This window comes from Saccostrea cucullata, unplaced genomic scaffold (assembly GCF_032062105.1).
Source record: "Saccostrea cucullata isolate Sc308-1 unplaced genomic scaffold, CSIRO_AGI_Scuc_v1 ctg1805, whole genome shotgun sequence".
NCBI classification, from domain to species: Eukaryota; Metazoa; Mollusca; class Bivalvia; order Ostreida; family Ostreidae; genus Saccostrea; species Saccostrea cuccullata.
Window position 1 is genome coordinate 53320 of NW_026937667.1, and position 21231 is coordinate 74550.

Genomic DNA, 21231 nt, shown 5'->3' on the forward strand with positions numbered 1-21231 from the left:
ATGCTAATCAAACCTTAAGTAAGGCCTTTTCACAAGAAATACAAATGTGGAACATAAAACCCTAGCGCCACCTGTTGAAAAGTTATGGCCAAGGTAAAAGTTTTTTAAAACTCCGGAGTGAAGGTCAAAGGGTTAGTTCCTAAAGAAAGGCCTTATCACAAAGATTACATATGGGAAGTTTGAAAGCCATAGCCTATCCGTTGAAAAATTATTGCCAAGGTTTAGTGGTATTTTTGAAAATAGGTCAATCTACAAGGTCAAGGTCATAGGGTCAAAGTTGTTGGTATCTAATGAATCGCCTTGTCACAAATAATACATCTGTGAAGTATAAACGTCCTAGCACCAACCGGTCAAACCGGTCAAAAGCTATGGCCAGGGTAAAAGGTTGGAATATTGGTGTAAAAGTGTGTCAAACTTTAAAAGTCAAGGTCAAGTTTGGGGGTATCCAAAGAAAGGTGTTTTGTCTCAAGAAATGCACCTGTAAAATGACAGCCATAAATCCAACTGGTCAAAAGTTATGGGCAGAGGTAAAGTGAAAAACACAGACAGACTGACGGACAAAAACTATATACCCCAGAAACTTCGTTGACGGGGGCATAAGATCCTTCATTAATTTTGCTCTGAGAAACAGGAAAAAGGAGAATTATTATATTGGTATGCATACCTATTCAGATACATTTAAATTATATCCACGCTTTTTTAATTCATTATCTCTAGTGTTTAAAATAGACAAGTTTAATAGACTAGTGAGTTTTTAACTAAATTTTTTTTTTATTTTAATTTTAAAAAATGCTGAAATTTTGAAATTAATCCCAAAAGAGACTTCTGTTAGAACAGCATAAGGGATTTTCATTTTGTCAATCTAATTAAAATTAGATCTTAGATTCGATCGCATACTTGTGTAATGAAACGGAAAATCATATTGGATTGAAATGCCTTTGAAATAGACCAATCGAATCATTATATAATTGACCAATCAGCGCTTGATATTATAACCAATCAGAGTTCCAGAATCATCAACCAATCATTAGTAATTAGAATAAGGTATAAATACAGACGCCCATGAAGATTTCGGCTACTTGGTGGTAACTCATCGCTTGGTTAACACCTCCTGGACTAGGTTCTTGGGCTGTGTCGGGAAACAACAGAATTGTTAGTTAAACCACTCAGCTCAGGAACCTATTCCTTAATAGTGTGTCTCAGTGACTATAGTGTCTTGGTGACTTAAAATAGTGTCTTGGTGACTTTTAATAAAAGGTGTCTCAGTGACTTTTAGGGTGTGTTTTTTAGGTAGTTGCAGACTGTGTCGGGAAACAACAGGATTGTTGGTTAAACCACTCAGTCTGCAACTACAGTGTTATAACTTCATATTTGATTATTTTCTTGATCGTTAGTGATTCAATTGTGGTTGATTCTTTTCTTATAATTCGTTGTCGTTAAGTTCATATTTGTTTGCTAATCATTTATCCAGATAGGACCGAGGAAAAAGTATATACACATAGTGAATTTCAGTCAGTTTCTTGTTATAGTGCCATTGTTGTTGAAGTTTGTTTGATTCATATTATAAACGTGATACTTAGGAAGGAATCCTAAGCGGACCTATCAAATAATTATTTGTACTTTGTAAAAACGTTACAAATTTGGTGGCAGCGGTTTTAGGAATATTACGTTTATATATTTTGTATCATTTGTTGATCTATTATTTGTTTTCATTTTGTGGGCATGTTGTAAAACATGGATGACAAGGATATTACAGACATTGACAAAGAAATACTCATATAGTATAAAGAAACATCCTGTACAAAACACATTCAAATGCATCACGTCTTACAAAGCTCAAGTTGGGGTAAACCAGAATGACCCTGAGGCTGGAATGTACGTGAAAGCTACCATCCAGGGGATTGAAGCGAATTTGCTTGTTGACACAGGAGCAACACTATCAGTACTGTCAAGTAAAGTTTATGAGGCTATACAAAACAAACCAGTTTTGTACAAAACCGATCAAATAGTCTCTTCCGCATGTGGGACCGACTTAACTGTGAAAGGAAAAACTAGCATTTGCATTAATCAGGGTGAGAGTTTTTATAGCCAAGATGTCATTGTAGCAGATTTTTCTCTTGATGGAGTCATTGGACTCGACTTTATGAAGAAATACAATTGTACAATAGACATAGTTAATGGGTATTTTAAGGTAAACGACAAAGTTTACAAAGTTGATTTCTTTGGCAAAATCGGTTGCTTTAGAATTAACTCGAAAGAGATGATTGTCGTTCCTGCCAGAAGTGAGATAGTGACTTATTGTAAGGTCTCAATGCCGTCAAAATCCTACGACATGAAAGAAGTTTTAGGTATGATAGAACCATCGGAAAAGTTCCTCAAATCAGGAAAAGCATTAATAGCAAGATCAGTTGGATATGTAAAAGATGGAGAAATACCAGTCCGAATGATGAATCCATCCCATGAACATCAAACTGTGTATCCGGGAACATTTATTGCGAATTTGAGTTCAGTTGACAATGTTTTTGAACCAACCTCTTCTGTAAATAAGCCATGCAAAGATCTTCCATCTCAACTGCAGGATCTGTTTGAGAGATCTAAAGTTAATCTAAATGGTGGTGAAATACCTAAATTACAAAAGTTCTTGACTAGGTATGCAGATATATTTGCAAGGTCAGACAGAGACTTGGGACGCACTTCACTGGTCAAACACACGATTGATACCAAGGATGCGCACCCACTAAATGAACCTCCTAGAAGAATTCCACATCATTTACAGGATGAAATGAACAAGCAGTTAGATGACATGCTTGACAGAAATATCATTGAGAAATCGAATAGCCCATGGGCATCAGGAGTCGTTTTAGCCAAAAAGAAAGATGGTTCTTTGCGATTTTGTGTGGATTACAGGCGTTTAAATGCAGCTACAGTCAAAGACGCCTACCCACTTCCACGCATCGACGACTCGTTAGACAGTCTTACCGGAGCAAAGTGGTTCTCAACCCTCGACTTGTGCTCCGGGTATTGGCAAGTTAGCATGGATGACTCAGATAAACTAAAAACGGCATCTGCAACTAAACGTGGTTTATACCATTTTAATGTTATGCCGTTTGGCCTTTGCAATGCCCCGGCAACCTTCGAAAGGCTAATGGAAACTGTTTTGAGTGGCTTGCAATGGCAAATATGTTTGGTGTACCTAGATGACATCATTGTTATCGGAACATCGTTTACCAACATGTTAGAAAATCTTACACAGGTATTTGATAGACTGTCATCTGCTAACCTGAAACTGAAAGCAAGAAAGTGTCACTTGTTTCATAAGACTGTTGAATTTCTCGGACATGTGATATCAGAGGAAGGAGTAAGCACAGATCCTTCAAAAATTTCTGCAGTACAAAATTTGTCTGTGCCTACTAATCTAACAGAGGTTAAAAGCTTTTTAGGCCTTTGCAGCTACTACAGACGTTTTATTCACAACTTCGCAGCAAAGGCAAAACCACTGAACAAATTGACTGAGAAGGGATCAAATTTCAAATGGACAGATGATTGTCAAGCATCCTTTGAATCCCTTCGACATGCACTTATCTCCGCACCAATTCTTGCCCATCCTGACTTTACACAGTCATTTATTTTGGATACAGATGCTAGCGACGTAGCAATAGGGGCAGTTCTTTCACAGACACAAAACGGAGTAGAAAGAGTAATTGCTTTTGGAAGCAGAACCTTATCAAAAGCAGAACGGAAATATTGCGTTACAAGAAAGGAGCTGTTGGCTGTTGTCTACTTTACAAAGTATTACAAACACTACTTGTATGGCAAGCAGTTTTTAGTCAGAACAGATCACAGTTCTTTGAAATGGCTAATGAACAGCAAGAATCCAGAAGGCCAGCTTGCTCGATGGTTTGAATCACTGAGCAATTTTCAAATGACCATTGAACACAGACCAGGGAATAAGCATGCAAATGCCGATGCGCTCAGCCGTTTACCTTGCAGAAAAGCATGTTGTACATCTTCTGAAAGTATAGTTAATACCATAAGTAGCGCAACACCTACGGATAAATTGTCTTTGAAAGCCAAACAAAACGGTGACAGAGACATAACTCAACTGATCAAATGGGTTGAAAAAGGTGTAAAGCCGGAGTCATCAGAGATTGCTGGTCAAAGCAACTTCATTAAGTCTCTATGTTCTCAGTGGGATGCTCTGGTATTAGAGGATGGAATGCTCTTCCGAAAGAAAAAGCACAAAAATGGCAAAGTTTCTCTGCAAGCTGTTGTGCCATACAGTGAAAGACGAACAGTATTAGGACAGTTCCATGATGAAAGAACTTCTGCACATCTTGGGATAAAGAAAACATTGGCGAAGATAAAATGCAAATACTATTGGCCAGGATTGCAGAAAGATGTTAAATTGTACATTGCTGGTTGTGAAAAATGCCAAAGGCGAAAATCACCAAATACTACTAAACGTGCCCCAATGCAAGTTGTCACTTGCGGCGCACCAATGGAACGTATTGCTACAGATATATTAGGCGAACTTCCTATGTCCAATAATGGTAACCGATATATACTAGTCGTATCGGATTACTTTATTAAATGGACAGAAAGTTTTCCTATGGCAAATATGGAAGCCGCAACTGTAGCTAAGGTGATAGTGGAAGAAGTCATAGCCCGCTTTGGAGTGCCTGGAACTATTCACTCCGATCAAGGAGTCCAGTTTGAAAGCAATCTTTTTACAGAAATGTGCCGGCTTTTGAATATAAAGAAAACACACACCACCCCGTACCACCCCCAATCGGACGGGATGGTCGAAAGATTCAACAAAACTCTGGCTACCATGTTATCAGCCTATGTCAATGAGCACCATACGGATTGGGACGAACATCTCCCATACGTAATGATGGCATACAGAGCAGCAGTCCACGAATCAACGGGTGCAACTCCAAACAAAATGATGTTAGGTAGAGAGGTCGCTACACCTCTGGACATCGTATACGAGGTCCATTCTGATATTAAGAGAATTCCGCAGAATAGATGGGTTTGGGAGTTACAAGAAAAATCAGAAGAAGCACATGCAGTTGTCAGGGAAATGACAAAAGAGAGTATAGAACGACAGAAGTGGTACCATGATAGAAAGTTAAACTGGCAGTTGTTTAAGCCAGGTGACAAGGTTTACGTTTACTTCCCAAAACGTAAGACCGGTACATCTCCCAAATTCACGTCATATTGGCAAGGACCATTTGATATTATTGAGAAATGTTCCAATGTTACTTATAAAGTAAACTGTGGATACAGAGGTGCAAACCAAGTCATTCATACTGACAGGATAAGGCTAATGAAAGACCAAATCCTAACATCAGAACCTTTGCAAGCAAATAACATTGCAGAAAATACAATGTCTGATTCCTCTGAAAACATTGCTCAAGATGCCGAGGAAACATATGAAAAGGAGAGTTTTCAGGCAGATGGCAAACGAAAGAGAAGCAGACCAGCCTACCTTAGTGATTACGTCTCTTTCTGAATATGTAAATAAAAATCAGTTTGGTAGGAAATACTACTGCAGTTTTAAAGTTCAATGTTTTTAACCTTGTTATACTCTTGTTAACCTATGCGAGGACGCATAATTTTTTTCGAAGGCGTGGGTAATGTAATGAAACGGAAAATCATATTGGATTGAAATGCCTTTGAAATAGACCAATCGAATCATTATATAATTGACCAATCAGCGCTTGATATTATAACCAATCAGAGTTCCAGAATCATCAACCAATCATTAGTAATTAGAATAAGGTATAAATACAGACGCCCATGAAGATTTCGGCTACTTGGTGGTAACTCATCGCTTGGTTAACACCTCCTGGACTAGGTTCTTGGGCTGTGTCGGGAAACAACAGAATTGTTAGTTAAACCACTCAGCTCAGGAACCTAGTTCCTTAATAGTGTGTCTCAGTGACTATAGTGTCTTGGTGACTTAAAATAGTGTCTTGGTGACTTTTAATAAAAGGTGTCTCAGTGACTTTTAGGGTGTGTTTTTTAGGTAGTTGCAGACTGTGTCGGGAAACAACAGGATTGTTGGTTAAACCACTCAGTCTGCAACTACAGTGTTATAACTTCATATTTGATTATTTTCTTGATCGTTAGTGATTCAATTGTGGTTGATTCTTTTCTTATAATTCGTTGTCGTTAAGTTCATATTTGTTTGCTAATCATTTATCCAGATAGGACCGAGGAAAAAGTATATACACATAGTGAATTTCAGTCAGTTTCTTGTTATAGTGCCATTGTTGTTGAAGTTTGTTTGATTCATATTATAAACGTGATACTTAGGAAGGAATCCTAAGCGGACCTATTAAATAATTATTTGTACTTTGTAAAAACGTTACACTTGCTTCACTAACATCTATCAATATTCCTTAGAGGGTCACGCCAGAGGTTTTTAATTTTAATTAGATCGGGATTCGTTAAGCTATATTTATATATTTTCAAGAGGCTCAAGTAAATGATGTGCAGGTCAATCCAAATTGAACATATCATTTCTCCAAGGATGAAACCAAATCTCTTGTGTACACAATCATTGATATTGTTAAAGTTAACAGACACCAGATCAGACCACTTCAGGACTTTTATTTTAGATGAAGGTGGAATACAAACCTAATAGTCAACAAAGGAATTCACCAATTTGATTCTGATTGGCTACTATTGATGTGAAATTGTGCAATTTTTATCCCAAGTACTTTTACATTAATTTTGCTTGAAGACATTATACGAGGGGTGAACAAAAAGTTCGCGAACTAATTGAATAACTTCCATAAAAGAAACTATATTTGGTTTCAGTGTTGATAATATTTTAATTGGTCCTCTCCGATTTTAATGCACATTTGCCACCGTTCTGCTCATGCGCAAATCACGTGATATTGGCGACAAGATTGCCACTTTTCCTAAGGATTAAGAATAAAGTTAAAATCTGTGAAGGTGCAAGGATGTGTCAATCAAGTTTTAATAACTTTTAAATGAAATAAGATTTTTAATTAACTTTAGTGTGAAATGCTATAAAAATATACAATTCGTGATATTATACAGAAAATATTAACTTCAACTCTGTGTCCAAGTACCTTTAAAGCTTGTTTCCACTTTTGAGCTCTTCAGACTTATAAAGAAGTACATGTAATAATTGATCTCTCTTCTATATCCCTCCAAAATTAACCTTTCTTATCTGTATTTTCTACTCCTACATTTGTTATATACCTTTTTGAGATGCATTTTGCAAATTTGCAAAATTTTCTGACCTGACACTCATTTGCCCATTATGACGTCAGTACAATAATTCAAAAAATGTTATCTTTTGTCTCAGCTTGATCTTGGGAAGTTCATACTTGACACTAGACAATGCTGTTATATTTTTATGCACCATCAGCAAGAATAACTGTTTATTTCACTATAAATTTGAGGTTGTTCTTATTAATATTTAATCTGTGGACTGTAAGGCACATAAACATATTAGCAAAAAATGGTAACGTTACTTAGATGTTTCCTACTTTGCCTGTTAAGCGAGTGTTTTATTGCTTTTTCATTGCTGAACAACCAAAATTATAGTATTGGAAATATGTCTGGAGGACTAGTGACTAGTGACATGAGTGATGCGTTGGAAAATTCTAATAGTTTCCATCAGCTTCTAAATCAAGAAGCTCTTATTCGAGTGGCTCTGGTACAAAACGTTCACTCTTTAATGAAAGACATTATGACAGTAAAGAATTCAATGCTCGTGTTGGAAACAACTTTGGAAAAATTCAAACTTGCGACCAAAAAGACAATTTTCCAGTTAGAAGCAGAAATAGAAAAGCTTAAATCGGAAAACCAGCGTTTACGGAACGATTATGCAGATAAACATAGAAAATTAATTCCCTATGATAATGAAACATTACAAACAGTTAAAGACTCAATTTCACAAATGCAAAAAAGTTTTGATACAAGGTTACAAATGATTGAAGAAAGGAAAGCGAATGTGTCTTCTACTGAAGCTTTGGAGACGTCTTTGACAAAAGTTTCAACTGAAATTGAAAGTAAGTAAATAGAACTAATGTGCTTTATGCACACTATTACTATTTCTAGTCAGTTTGAATAAACCATTGATAAAGAATTTTATAGCAGGATGCATATAAATATCGAAGGAAAGTTACAGATATTTTAAAATTACAATTATCATGTTAATATGTTAGCAAGTTTAAATCTTTTTGATAAATAAATACAATTCTTTGAAAATTTACCTGTCTAAATGTATCATTTTTTCATCGAAATAGTATCTATAAATTATGCTTTTGGTTTTCATCTATTATGGTCGTACAATTGAATAATAATTGAAATCCATCGTCAATTACGCGTGAGCTATCGTAATATTGATTTAATTATGGTTGCATCAAAAAGTTTTTATGGAGAAATAAGACGATATATAAAAGGATATACATGTAGTTCTTATTAATAACGCATAAATTAAAATCATGATTCAATAATTTAAATATCACTACATATTTAAGTAGATTTTTTAAGGAAGAGCGGGACATTGAGCTGAAAAAAAAATCCAGTCAGTTATTTTTTTTTCATATTTCTAATTACATGTATATTACTAATTGATTATGTCCTTAATATTTAAATCAGTCTTATCACTAGATTTTAAAGAAATCGCCCCACAAATATCGCCCTGTATAGTTTTTGTATAAGTTTCGATTCTTCATGTTTACGGGTCCATTACCGAGTCAATAATGCGAATTTTTACGCACAGATAATAAATATATTAGATAATACGATCCATCAAAATATTTCAGAATATTCAGAGAGTTTCAATTATCTGAAAGCATTTTTTGAATTTCACATTCTATTTTGGTGGGATAAATTTTGCACTTTTCAATACAGCTTCAAAGATTAAAACCTCATTTTGAAAAAAAAAAACTATGTCAATAATAATGGCTAAATTTTACATCAATATCAACTATGACGTAATCCGTCTTTTGAGTCATGTGACATGTGCCCTGTTTCCACTTAAATATGTTTTAATTTGTACGAGAAATATGAATTAACAAACATATTATAGATTGTAGTTACAATTTAAAGTAGGTTGATCGCAATTTTTGTTTTGTGACGCCACAAACTAATCGGATTTTGTATTATTTTTTAGAAAGAAAAAAAAAACGGACAAAATTTACAATAACATATTTGAACTTTCTCCTTCACTACTGTTTAGGCTTAGTACAACATTTGCTGGATCCCACCATGCATCTTTGTTCGAGTGGCTTTAGTAAAAAACGTTAACTTTTTAATGAAAGACATTTTTAACATTAAAAAAATCAAAGCTCCTGTTGGAAAAAATCCAACTTCCAACTAAATGACAATGTTCCATTAAGATGCAGAATTAGAAAAGCTGAAATCGCAAAACTAGCGTCTACATGTATATAAAGAATGATAATGCAGATATGTGTAGAAAATCAATTCCTTATGTGATCTGAACATTTCAAAAAGTCAGACTCAATTTTACAATGCAAGAAGTTTTTGACACAGGGATTTTACAATTTTTTTTTCAGGGTTACAGACAATTGAGGCAATGAAAGCAAACGTGTCATCTATTTCAGCTTTAGAGACGTCTTTGACAAAAGTTTCCTCTCAGTTGGGAAGTAAGTTAATAAAACTGATATGTTTTATGTGTTCTGTTATATATGAGAATATGTGAATAATGTCCTTATCTGACCAGTGAATATCTGGGAATACAGTTGTGCCATTAAAGTCAGACAGGAACTCGAGCCATGTATCTACGTCTTCGCGAAGTACCCTTGATATAGTTATATAATGGTGTTGTTTGTATGTTTATAATGCTATAGTCCTTGTGTCTATGTGAGCGGACCTCAAAATTACTTCGAATTAACAGTTTTTCAATTTAACCGATTTCATTTTACCAAGTATTGTTTTCAAAGAAACTATACCATTTTTTAGGGGAATGCAGATTCATTTTAAAGTAACTGAATTTTTTTCAATTAAGAGAGTTTATTGTGAGTTCGAGTGTATTTACAATACAAATTATGACACATGACTGTGTTCACTATACCTTGTCAGTCGAATTCATTCATACTGCATATTCCTCAAACTCCAATTTACTAATTTATTTATCTGCTAAAACACAACAGAAGATGATACCACTCACAAGATACCAACGGATAACATGATGAGTTAATGAAATTATGAAAATGAAAAGATAATATCAATTTATTAGGCCTATAGTATCCTTGTGAAAAGCCCGCGCTTTTGAAAATAGTTTGCGTATATGTGCATTTAGTAGCATATGTGCACAAAATGCTCTATCGCAATTAAACCCTAATAAGATAAATATCTTATTTGTCTTTTAATTTAGTTTTTAAAAAAAATATTGATTTACATTTCCAAAGACTGAGATGTTAAAAATCTGTGTTTAAGTTTCGTCTCTCATTTTGACTATTTGTTTATCGGGAATATCAATCTGCCTGGACGCTGTTTGATTTTTTGTTTACTTTTTCTGTGGAGCTATTTATAGTTACTGTAAGAAAGGTGTCCGTCATGGCCTATAGCCAGGAATTTGCTTTCAGCAAAGCCCGGAAAAAAATCCAACTTGCAACTAAAAAACACTTTTCCATTAAGATGCAGAATTAGAACAGCTGAAATCGGAAAACTAGCGTCTACATGTATATAAAGAATGATAATGCAGTGTTGCAACCACTATTGAAATAATTATATCAATAGTGGTTAAGAGTGCATTTCAATAGCAAACACAGTTAGTAACCACTATTGAAATACAACCACTATTGAAATAATTATATCAATGGTGGTTGAGAGTGCATTTCAATAACAAACATAGGTAATAACCACTATTGAAATACAACCACTATTGAAATAATTTTATCAATAGTGGTTGAGGGTGCATTTCAATAACAAACATAGGTAATAACCACTATTGAAATACGACCACTATTGAAATAGTTATTTCAATAGTGGGTGAGAGTGCATTTCAATAACAAACATACATAGAAACCACCATTGAAATACGACTACTATTGAAATAATTATTTCAATAGTGGGTGAGATTCATTTCAATAACAAACATAGGATGCAACCACTATTGAAATAATGTTCATTTTTGAAATAAAGATTTCAATATGGATAAAATTATTGATTTCAATAGTGCTTTGAACAATGAATCCAATATATATTGAAATAATTATTTCAAAAGTTGCTGACGCGATGAAACTTTTCTTTCAATACTGGTAGTTTTTCAATAGTGCTGAAATCTATGTTTACCATATTGAAATGCACTCTCACTCACTATTAACTAATCATTTCAGTAGTGCTCGAATTTCAATAGTGGATGAAACCTATGGTTATTATATAGAAATGCAGTCTCACCCACTATTGAAATAATTATTTCAATAGTGGTCGTATTTCAATAGTGGTTACTAACTATGTTTGTTATTAAAATCCATTCTCAACCACTATTGAAGTAATTATTTCAATAGTGGTCATATTTCAATAGTGGTTACAACTATGTCTGTTATTGAAATGCACTCTCAACCACTTTTGATATAATTATTTCAATAGTGGTCGTATTTCAATAGTTGTTACTAACTTTGTTTGCTATTGAAATGCAATCTCAACCACTATTGATATAATTATTTCAATAGTGGTCGTATTTCAATAGTGGTTACTCACTACGTTTGCTATTGAAATGCACTCTCAACCACCATTGATACAATTATTTCAATAGTGGTCGTTATTTCAATAGTGGTTGCAACAATGCAGATATGTGTAGAAAATCAATTCCTTATGTGAACTGAACATTTCAAAAAGTCAGACTCAATTTTACAATGCAAGAAGTTTTTGACACAGGGATTTTACAATTTTTTTTCAGGGTTACAGACAATTGAGGCAATGAAAGCAAACGTGTCATCTATTTCAGCTTTAGAGACGTCTTTGACAAAAGTTTCCTCTCAGTTGGGAAGTAAGTTAATAAAACTGATATGTTTTATGTGTTCTGCTATATATGAGAATATGTGAATAATGTCCTTATCTGACCAGTGAATATCTGGAAATACAGTTGTGCCATTAAAGTCAGACAGGAACTCGAGCCATGTATCTACGTCTTCGCGAAGTACCCTTGATATAGCTATATAATGGTGTTGTTTGTATGTCTATAATGCTATAGTCCTTATGTATATGTGAGCGGACCTCAAAATTACTTCGAATTAACAGTTTTTCAATTTAACCGATTTCATTTTACCAAGTATTGTTTTCAAAGAAACTATACCATTTTTTAGGGGAATGCAGATTCATTTTAAAGTAACTTAATTTTTTTCAATTAAGAGAGTTTATTGTGAGTTCGAGTGTATTTACAATACAAATTATGACACATGACTGTGTTCACTATACCTTGTCAGTCGAATTCATTCATACTGCATATTCCTCAAACTCCAATTTACTAATTTATTTATCTGCTAAAACACAACAGAAGATGATACCACTCACAAGATACCAACGGATAACATGATGAGTTAATGAAATTATGAAAATGAAAAGATAATATCAATTTATTAGGCCTATAGTATCCTTGTGAAAAGCCCGCGCTTTTGAAAATAGTTTGCGTATATGTGCATTTAGTAGCATATGTGCACAAAATGCTCTATCGCAATTAAACCCTAATAAGATAAATATCTTATTTGTCTTTTAATTTAGTTTTTAAAAAAAATATTGATTTACATTTCCAAAGACTGAGATGTTAAAAATCTGTGTTTAAGTTTCGTCTCTCATTTTGACTATTTGTTTATCGGGAACATCAATCTGCCTGGACGCTGTTTGATTTTTTGTTTACTTTTTCTGTGGAGCTATTTATAGTTACTGTAAGAAAGGTGTCCGTCATGGCCTATAGCCAGGAATTTGCTTTCAGCAAAGCCCGGAAAAAAATCCAACTTGCAACTAAAAAACAATTTTCCATTAAGATGCAGAATTAGAACAGCTGAAATCGGAAAACTAGCGTCTACATGTATATAAAGAATGATAATGCAGTGTTGCAACCACTATTGAAATAATTATATCAATAGTGGTTAAGAGTGCATTTCAATAGCAAACACAGTTAGTAACCACTATTGAAATACAACCACTATTGAAATAATTATATCAATGGTGGTTGAGAGTGCATTTCAATAACAAACATAGGTAATAACCACTATTGAAATACAACCACTATTGAAATAATTTTATCAATAGTGGTTGAGGGTGCATTTCAATAACAAACATAGGTAATAACCACTATTGAAATACGACCACTATTGAAATAATTATTTCAATAGTGAGTGAGAGTGCATTTCAATAACAAATATAGATAGTAAACAAATTGAAATACGACTAATATTGAAACAATTCTTTCAACAGTGGGTGAAATTCATTTCAATAACAAACATAGGATGCAACCACTATTGAAATCATGTTCACTTTTGAAATTAAGATTTCATTATGGATAAAATTATTGATTTCAATAGTGCTTTGAACAATGAATCCAATATATATTGAAATAATTATTTCAAAAGTTGCTGACGCGATGAAACTTTTCTTTCAATACTGGTAGTTTTTCAATAGTGCTGAAATCTATGTTTACCATATTGAAATGCACTCTCACTCACTATTAACTAATCATTTCAGTAGTGCTCGAATTTCAATAGTGGATGAAACCTATGGTTATTATATAGAAATGCAGTCTCACCCACTATTGAAATAATTATTTCAATAGTGGTCGTATTTCAATAGTGGTTACTAACTATGTTTGTTATTAAAATCCATTCTCAACCACTATTGAAGTAATTATTTCAATAGTGGTCATATTTCAATAGTGGTTACAACTATGTCTGTTATTGAAATGCACTCTCAACCACTTTTGATATAATTATTTCAATAGTGGTCGTATTTCAATAGTTGTTTCTAACTTTGTTTGCTATTGAAATGCAATCTCAACCACTATTGATATAATTATTTCAATAGTGGTCGTATTTCAATAGTGGTTACTCACTACGTTTGCTATTGAAATGCACTCTCAACCACCATTGATACAATTATTTCAATAGTGGTCGTTATTTCAATAGTGGTTGCAACAATGCAGATATGTGTAGAAAATCAATTCCTTATGTGAACTGAACATTTCAAAAAGTCAGACTCAATTTTACAATGCAAGAAGTTTTTGACACAGGGATTTTACAATTTTTTTTTTCAGGGTTACAGACAATTGAGGCAATGAAAGCAAACGTGTCATCTATTTCAGCTTTAGAGACGTCTTTGACAAAAGTTTCCTCTCAGTTGGGAAGTAAGTTAATAAAACTGATATGTTTTATGTGTTCTGTTATATATGAGAATATGTGAATAATGTCCTTATCTGACCAGTGAATATCTGGGAATACAGTTGTGCCATTAAAGTCAGACAGGAACTTGAGCCATGTATCTACGTCTTCGCGAAGTACCCTTGATATAGTTATATAATGGTGTTGTTTGTATGTTTATAATGCTATAGTCCTTATGTGTATGTGAGCGGACCTCAAAATTACTTCGAATTAACAGTTTTTCAATTTAACCGATTTCATTTTACCAAGTATTGTTTTCAAAGAAACTGTACCATTTTTTAGGGGAATGCAGATTCATTTTAAAGTAACTGAATTTTTTTCAATTAAGAGAGTTTATTGTGAGTTCGAGTGTATTTACAATACAAATTATGACACATGACTGTGTTCACTATACCTTGTCAGTCGAATTCATTCATACTGCATATTAATTCCTCAAACTCCAATTTACTAATTTATTTATCTGCTAAAACACAACAGAAGATGATACCACTCACAAGATACCAACGGATAACATGATGAGTTAATGAAATTATGAAAATGAAAAGATAATATCAATTTATTAGGCCTATAGTATCCTTGTGAAAAGCCCGCGCTTTTGAAAATAGTTTGCGTATATGTGCATTTAGTAGCATATGTGCACAAAATGCTCTATCGCAATTAAACCCTAATAAGATAAATATCTTATTTGTCTTTTAATTTAGTTTTTAAAAAAATATTGATTTACATTTCCAAAGACTGAGATGTTAAAAATCTGTGTTTAAGTATCGTCTCTCATTTTGACTATTTGTTTATCGGGAACATCAATCTGCCTGGACGCTGTTTGATTTTTTGTTTACTTTTTCTGTGGAGCTATTTATAGTTACTGTAAGAAAGGTGTCCGTCATGGCCTATAGCCAGGAATTTGCTTTCAGCAAAGCCCGGAAAAAAAATTCAACTTGCAACTAAAAAACACTTTTCCATTAAGATGCAGAATTAGAACAGCTGAAATCGGAAAACTAGCGTCTACATGTATATAAAGAATGATAATGCAGTGTTGCAACCACTATTGAAATAATTATATCAATAGTGGTTAAGAGTGCATTTCAATAGCAAACACAATTAGTAACCACTATTGAAATACAACCACTATTGAAATAATTATATCAATGGTGGTTGAGAGTGCATTTCAATAACAAACATAGGTAATAACCACTATTGAAATACAACCACTATTGAAATAATTATATCAATAGTGGTTGAGGGTGCATTTCAATAACAAACATAGGTAATAACCACTATTGAAATACGACCACTATTGAAATAGTTATTTCAATAGTGGGTGAGAGTGCATTTCAATAACAAACATAGATAGAAACCACCATTGAAATACGACTACTATTGAAATAATTATTTCAATAGTGGGTGAGATTCATTTCAATAACAAACATAGGATGCAACCACTATTGAAATAATGTTCATTTTTGAAATAAAGATTTCAATATGGATAAAATTAATGATTTCAATAGTGCTTTGAACAATGAATCCAATATATATTGAAATAATTATTTCAAAAGTTGCTGACGCGATGAAACTTTTCTTTCAATACTGGTAGTTTTTCAATAGTGCTGAAATCTATGTTTACCATATTGAAATGCACTCTCACTCACTTTTAACTAATCATTTCAGTAGTGCTCGAATTTCAATAGTGGATGAAACCTATGGTTATTATATAGAAATGCAGTCTCACCCACTATTGAAATAATTATTTCAATAGTGGTCGTATTTCAATAGTGGTTACTAACTATGTTTGTTATTAAAATCCATTCTCAACCACTATTGAAGTAATTATTTCAATAGTGGTCATATTTCAATAGTGGTTACAACTATGTCTGTTATTGAAATGCACTCTCAACCACTTTTGATATAATTATTTCAATAGTGGTCGTATTTCAATAGTTGTTACTAACTTTGTTTGCTATTGAAATGCAATCTCAACCACTATTGATATAATTATTTCAATAGTGGTCGTATTTCAATAGTGGTTACTCACTACGTTTGCTATTGAAATGCACTCTCAACCACCATTGATACAATTATTTCAATAGTGGTCGTTATTTCAATAGTGGTTGCAACAATGCAGATATGTGTAGAAAATCAATTCCTTATGTGAACTGAACATTTCAAAAAGTCAGACTCAATTTTACAATGCAAGAAGTTTTTGACACAGGGATTTTACAATTTTTTTTTCAGGGTTACAGACAATTGAGGCAATGAAAGCAAACGTGTCATCTATTTCAGCTTTAGAGACGTCTTTGACAAAAGTTTCCTCTCAGTTGGGAAGTAAGTTAATAAAACTGATATGTTTTATGTGTTCTGTTATATATGAGAATATGTGAATAATGTCCTTATCTGACCAGTGAATATCTGGGAATACAGTTGTGCCATTAAAGTCAGACAGGAACTTGAGCCATGTATCTACGTCTTCGCGAAGTACCCTTGATATAGTTATATAATGGTGTTGTTTGTATGTTTATAATGCTATAGTCCTTATGTGTATGTGAGCGGACCTCAAAATTACTTCGAATTAACAGTTTTTCAATTTAACCGATTTCATTTTACCAAGTATTGTTTTCAAAGAAACTGTACCATTTTTTAGGGGAATGCAGATTCATTTTAAAGTAACTGAATTTTTTTCAATTAAGAGAGTTTATTGTGAGTTCGAGTGTATTTACAATACAAATTATGACACATGACTGTGTTCACTATACCTTGTCAGTCGAATTCATTCATACTGCATATTAATTCCTCAAACTCCAATTTACTAATTTATTTATCTGCTAAAACACAACAGAAGATTATACCACTCACAAGATACCAACGGATAACATGATGAATTAATGAAATTATGAAAATGAAAAGATAATATCAATTTATTAGGCCTATAGTATCCTTGTGAAAAGCCCGCGCTTTTGAAAATAGTTTGCGTATATGTGCATTTAGTAGCATATGTGCACAAAATGCTCTATCGCAATTAAACCCTAATAAGATAAATATCTTATTTGTCTTTTAATTTAGTTTTTAAAAAAAATATTGATTTACATTTCCAAAGACTGAGATGTTAAAAATCTGTGTTTAAGTATCGTCTCTCATTTTGACTATTTGTTTATCGGGAACATCAATCTGCCTGGACGCTGTTTGATTTTTTGTTTACTTTTTCTGTGGAGCTATTTATAGTTACTGTAAGAAAGGTGTCCGTCATGGCCTATAGCCAGGAATTTGCTTTCAGCAAAGCCCGGAAAAAAATCCAACCTGCAACTAAAAAACACTTTTCCATTAAGATGCAGAATTAGAACAGCTGAAATCAGAAAACTAGCGTCTACATGTATATAAAGAACGATAATGCAGTGTTGCAACCACTATTGAAATAATTATATCAATAGTGGTTAAGAGTGCATTTCAATAGCAAACACAGTTAGTAACCACTATTGAAATACAACCACTATTGAAATAATTATATCAATGGTGGTTGAGAGTGCATTTCAATAACAAACATAGGTAATAACCACTATTGAAATACAACCACTATTGAAATAACTATATCAATAGTGGTTGAGAGTGCATTTCTATAACAAACATAGGTAATAACCACTATTGAAATACGACCACTATTGAAATAGTTATTTCAATAGTGGGTGAGAGTGCATTTCAATAACAAACATACATAGAAACCACCATTGAAATACGACTACTATTGAAATAATTATTTCAATAGTGGGTGAGATTCATTTCAATAACAAACATAGGATGCAACCACTATTGAAATAATGTTCATTTTTAAAATAAAGATTTCAATATGGATAAAATTATTGATTTCAATAGTGCTTTGAACAATGAATCCAATATATATTGAAATAATTATTTCAAAAGTTGCTGACGCGATGAAACTTTTCTTTCAATACTGGTAGTTTTTCAATAGTGCTGAAATCTATGTTTACCATATTGAAATGCATTCTCACTCACTATTAACTAATCATTTCAGTAGTGCTCGAATTTCAATAGTGGATGAAACCTATGGTTATTATATAGAAATGCAGTCTCACCCACTATTGAAATAATTATTTCAATAGTGGTCGTATTTCAATAGTGGTTACTAACTATGTTTGTTATTGAAATCCATTCTCAACCACTATTGAAGTAATTATTTCAATAGTGGTCATATTTCAATAGTGGTTACAACTATGTCGTTTATTGAAATGCACTCTCAACCACTTTTGATATAATTATTTCAATGGTGGTCGTATTTCAATAGTTGTTACTAACTTTGTTTGCTATTGAAATGCAATCTCAACCACTATTGATATAATTATTTCAATAGTGGTCGTATTTCAATAGTGGTTACTCACTACGTTTGCTATTGAAATGCACTCTCAACCACCATTGATACAATTATTTCAATAGTGGTCGTTATTTCAATAGTGGTTGCAACAATGCAGATATGTGTAGAAAATCAATTCCTTATGTGAACTGAACATTTCAAAAAGTCAGACTCAGTTTTCAAAATGCAAAAAGTTTTTGACACAGGGATTTTACAATTTTTTTCAGGGTTGCAGACAATTGAGGCAATGAAAGCAAATGTGTCATCTGTTGCAGCTTTAGAGACGTCTTTGACAAAAGTTTCCTCTCAGTTGGGAAGTAAGTTAATAAAACTGATATGTTTTATGTGTTCTGTTACTATTTTCTAATCAATTTGAATTGCATTGAAGTCTATCAAATTCATCAAAATTTTATAATTGTTTACAAATATTTACTTTAAATATACAATGGTTAAAAACTTTCATTACATGAATGGTTGTAGATATTGAAGAAAATGTATAGATTTTCAAAAAAAAAGTCTAGAACAATTCAAATGTTTTACTGAGCGGGCATACTGAGATGGTGAACCAGCTAACCGCTTACGTTACAGGGTAGGCGGGTAGGCGGGTTCAACTATATCTTATTTGTGTTCGTTGCCTTTCGACAGAACTGCAGCTAAATTAAATTTACTTCATGACATGTCAAAGTTAGAAGGAATAAGAAGATGTATTGATTGTCTTCTTAGGCAAAATGCGTTCTGTCGATCCGTCGAACCAAACAGTTTGGTTCTTGGATCCGACAAAACACACACTGCTCGAGAACAGTAAATAAATGTAAATTTTGATAAATTAACCCAAAGTCAACTGTTTTTGATCAGACTTTTTAAAAGAAAATTTTGTAATCTCTTGTTTAGCTTTCCTTTTCTTGTTTTACAGGGACATAAATATTGTCACATAAATTGTCATTGCTGATTTGTTTACAACTGACATTTTCTATTAATTTTCTTCGTAAAAATTACATCATCAGAGTAATGAATTGAACTCGAAAATTATAACATTCCAATGACAACAGTATTTTTTTTAAACATTGCATTATGTAAAGGGGTGGGTCTGTTATTGTTTTACCTCTTAACTAACTTTGATAATTCTTTTTAAAGGATGACTTTGATAATTCTTTTTAAAGGATGATCTTTAAAGGATAATTATTTTGTAAAAAGACGTGCAGGATATTTGACATTCAAAAGCAAAAGATACGCGTATTTTTCAAGTTAAATATTTTTTTTCAAATTCCCTTTTATTATAGGGTATATGATATATCGGTCTGAAACGCTCTTGCAACATTTCAGTAATGATATTATACAAAATCTTTGAAAAATACAAACCTTAGTTATGTATTGAAGCCCCAGAAAGCTAACAAATTATTAACTTTGCTAAATTTGTAGACTTGTCAAAGAGAGTGGCTTTCACTGCTGGTGTGACGTCTCATAGCAGTTCCTGGAACAGTGGTACCTTAGTGTACGATAAAGTCATCAACAACGTGGGAGAAGGATATAACCCGAACACCGGAATCTTCACCGCACCAGTAGAGGGAGATTACGTGTTCTATGTCAGTATCCAAAGTTACAGTGCCAGCAGTATATTCGTAGACATTGTTCTAAATGGATCTAACAAGGTCCGAGCAATGGCTCACGTTACTAACCCTAATGATCAGTACGAGACAGGTACAAATCTGGTGACATTCAGGCTGCAGCAGGGGGACACGGTGTGGGTTAAGCACTACAGTGGTCAAGGTTATTACACCCACAGTGACGCTCCGGATACCACCTTCTCTGGATTCCTCATATAAGAAATGTCCATAGTGAATATAACAGCAGTAGAATAGATACTTTTGTAATTAATAAAGATTACATGTCATATCAAACGTACATTAATATTTTTTAATTAGACTAAACAATTACGAATAGTTTAGGATGATTTATCATTAAATTTTACTGATATATGTACTTTTTAAAAAGATTAATGGATTGTGAATTTAACTATTAAAGAAGCCAATTTCCACTAACTGTTTTTTCTTGACTAAGCGGTAATTTGTTAATGGGTATCAAGTTCAAGTTCTTTATTGACTTTGAGCTTTATAGCTCAACAGTGCAAACAAATACAAACATGACTGTACAGGTTTACAGGAGAATATGATAATTATTTACATATGATACATGTATATATGACATAAATAATTATTTTTACATATCTTTTCTAGTTTTTAGGTTAAAGTAAAAAAAAAAACCTAAGTTCTTTCACATTTTCAACATTGATAAATTGCAACAATTTAAACATTAAAGGTTTTTTTTCCAAAAATAAGACTTTAATCATTTTGTACGGTGCATTTCATAAGCAGGACAGATTAAAATAAAATGAAATTCATCCTCAACAAAATTTGAACACAAAAACAATTTCTACAGTGTCTTTCTGTATTACTATATCGACCCGTTTCAATTGCCAATTGGTGTGATGAC

General features: G+C 32.9%; 1 protein-coding gene across 3 annotated transcripts in view; it reads left to right on the forward strand.

The window, feature by feature from the left end:
• The window catches only part of LOC134248621 (multimerin-2-like), a 38354-nt gene extending 17357 nt beyond the window's left edge, over positions 1–20997 (forward strand). Inside the window, exons 1-7 of one of the 3 annotated variants that reach the window (XM_062731030.1) lie at positions 7452–8054; positions 9567–9656; positions 11915–12004; positions 14264–14353; positions 16617–16706; positions 18969–19058; positions 20161–20989. In XM_062731030.1, coding sequence (XP_062587014.1) covers positions 7502–8054; positions 9567–9656; positions 11915–12004; positions 14264–14353; positions 16617–16706; positions 18969–19058; positions 20161–20564 — 1407 coding nt within the window. In that variant the 5' untranslated portion in view covers positions 7452–7501 and the 3' untranslated portion in view covers positions 20565–20989. Of the gene's footprint in view, positions 1–7451; positions 8055–9566; positions 9657–11914; positions 12005–14263; positions 14354–16616; positions 16707–18968; positions 19059–20160 lie in introns of those variants that run through there. The other 2 variants (XM_062731031.1, XM_062731032.1) reach the window with 2 other exon arrangements.
• Positions 20998–21231: the final 234 nt, after the last annotated feature.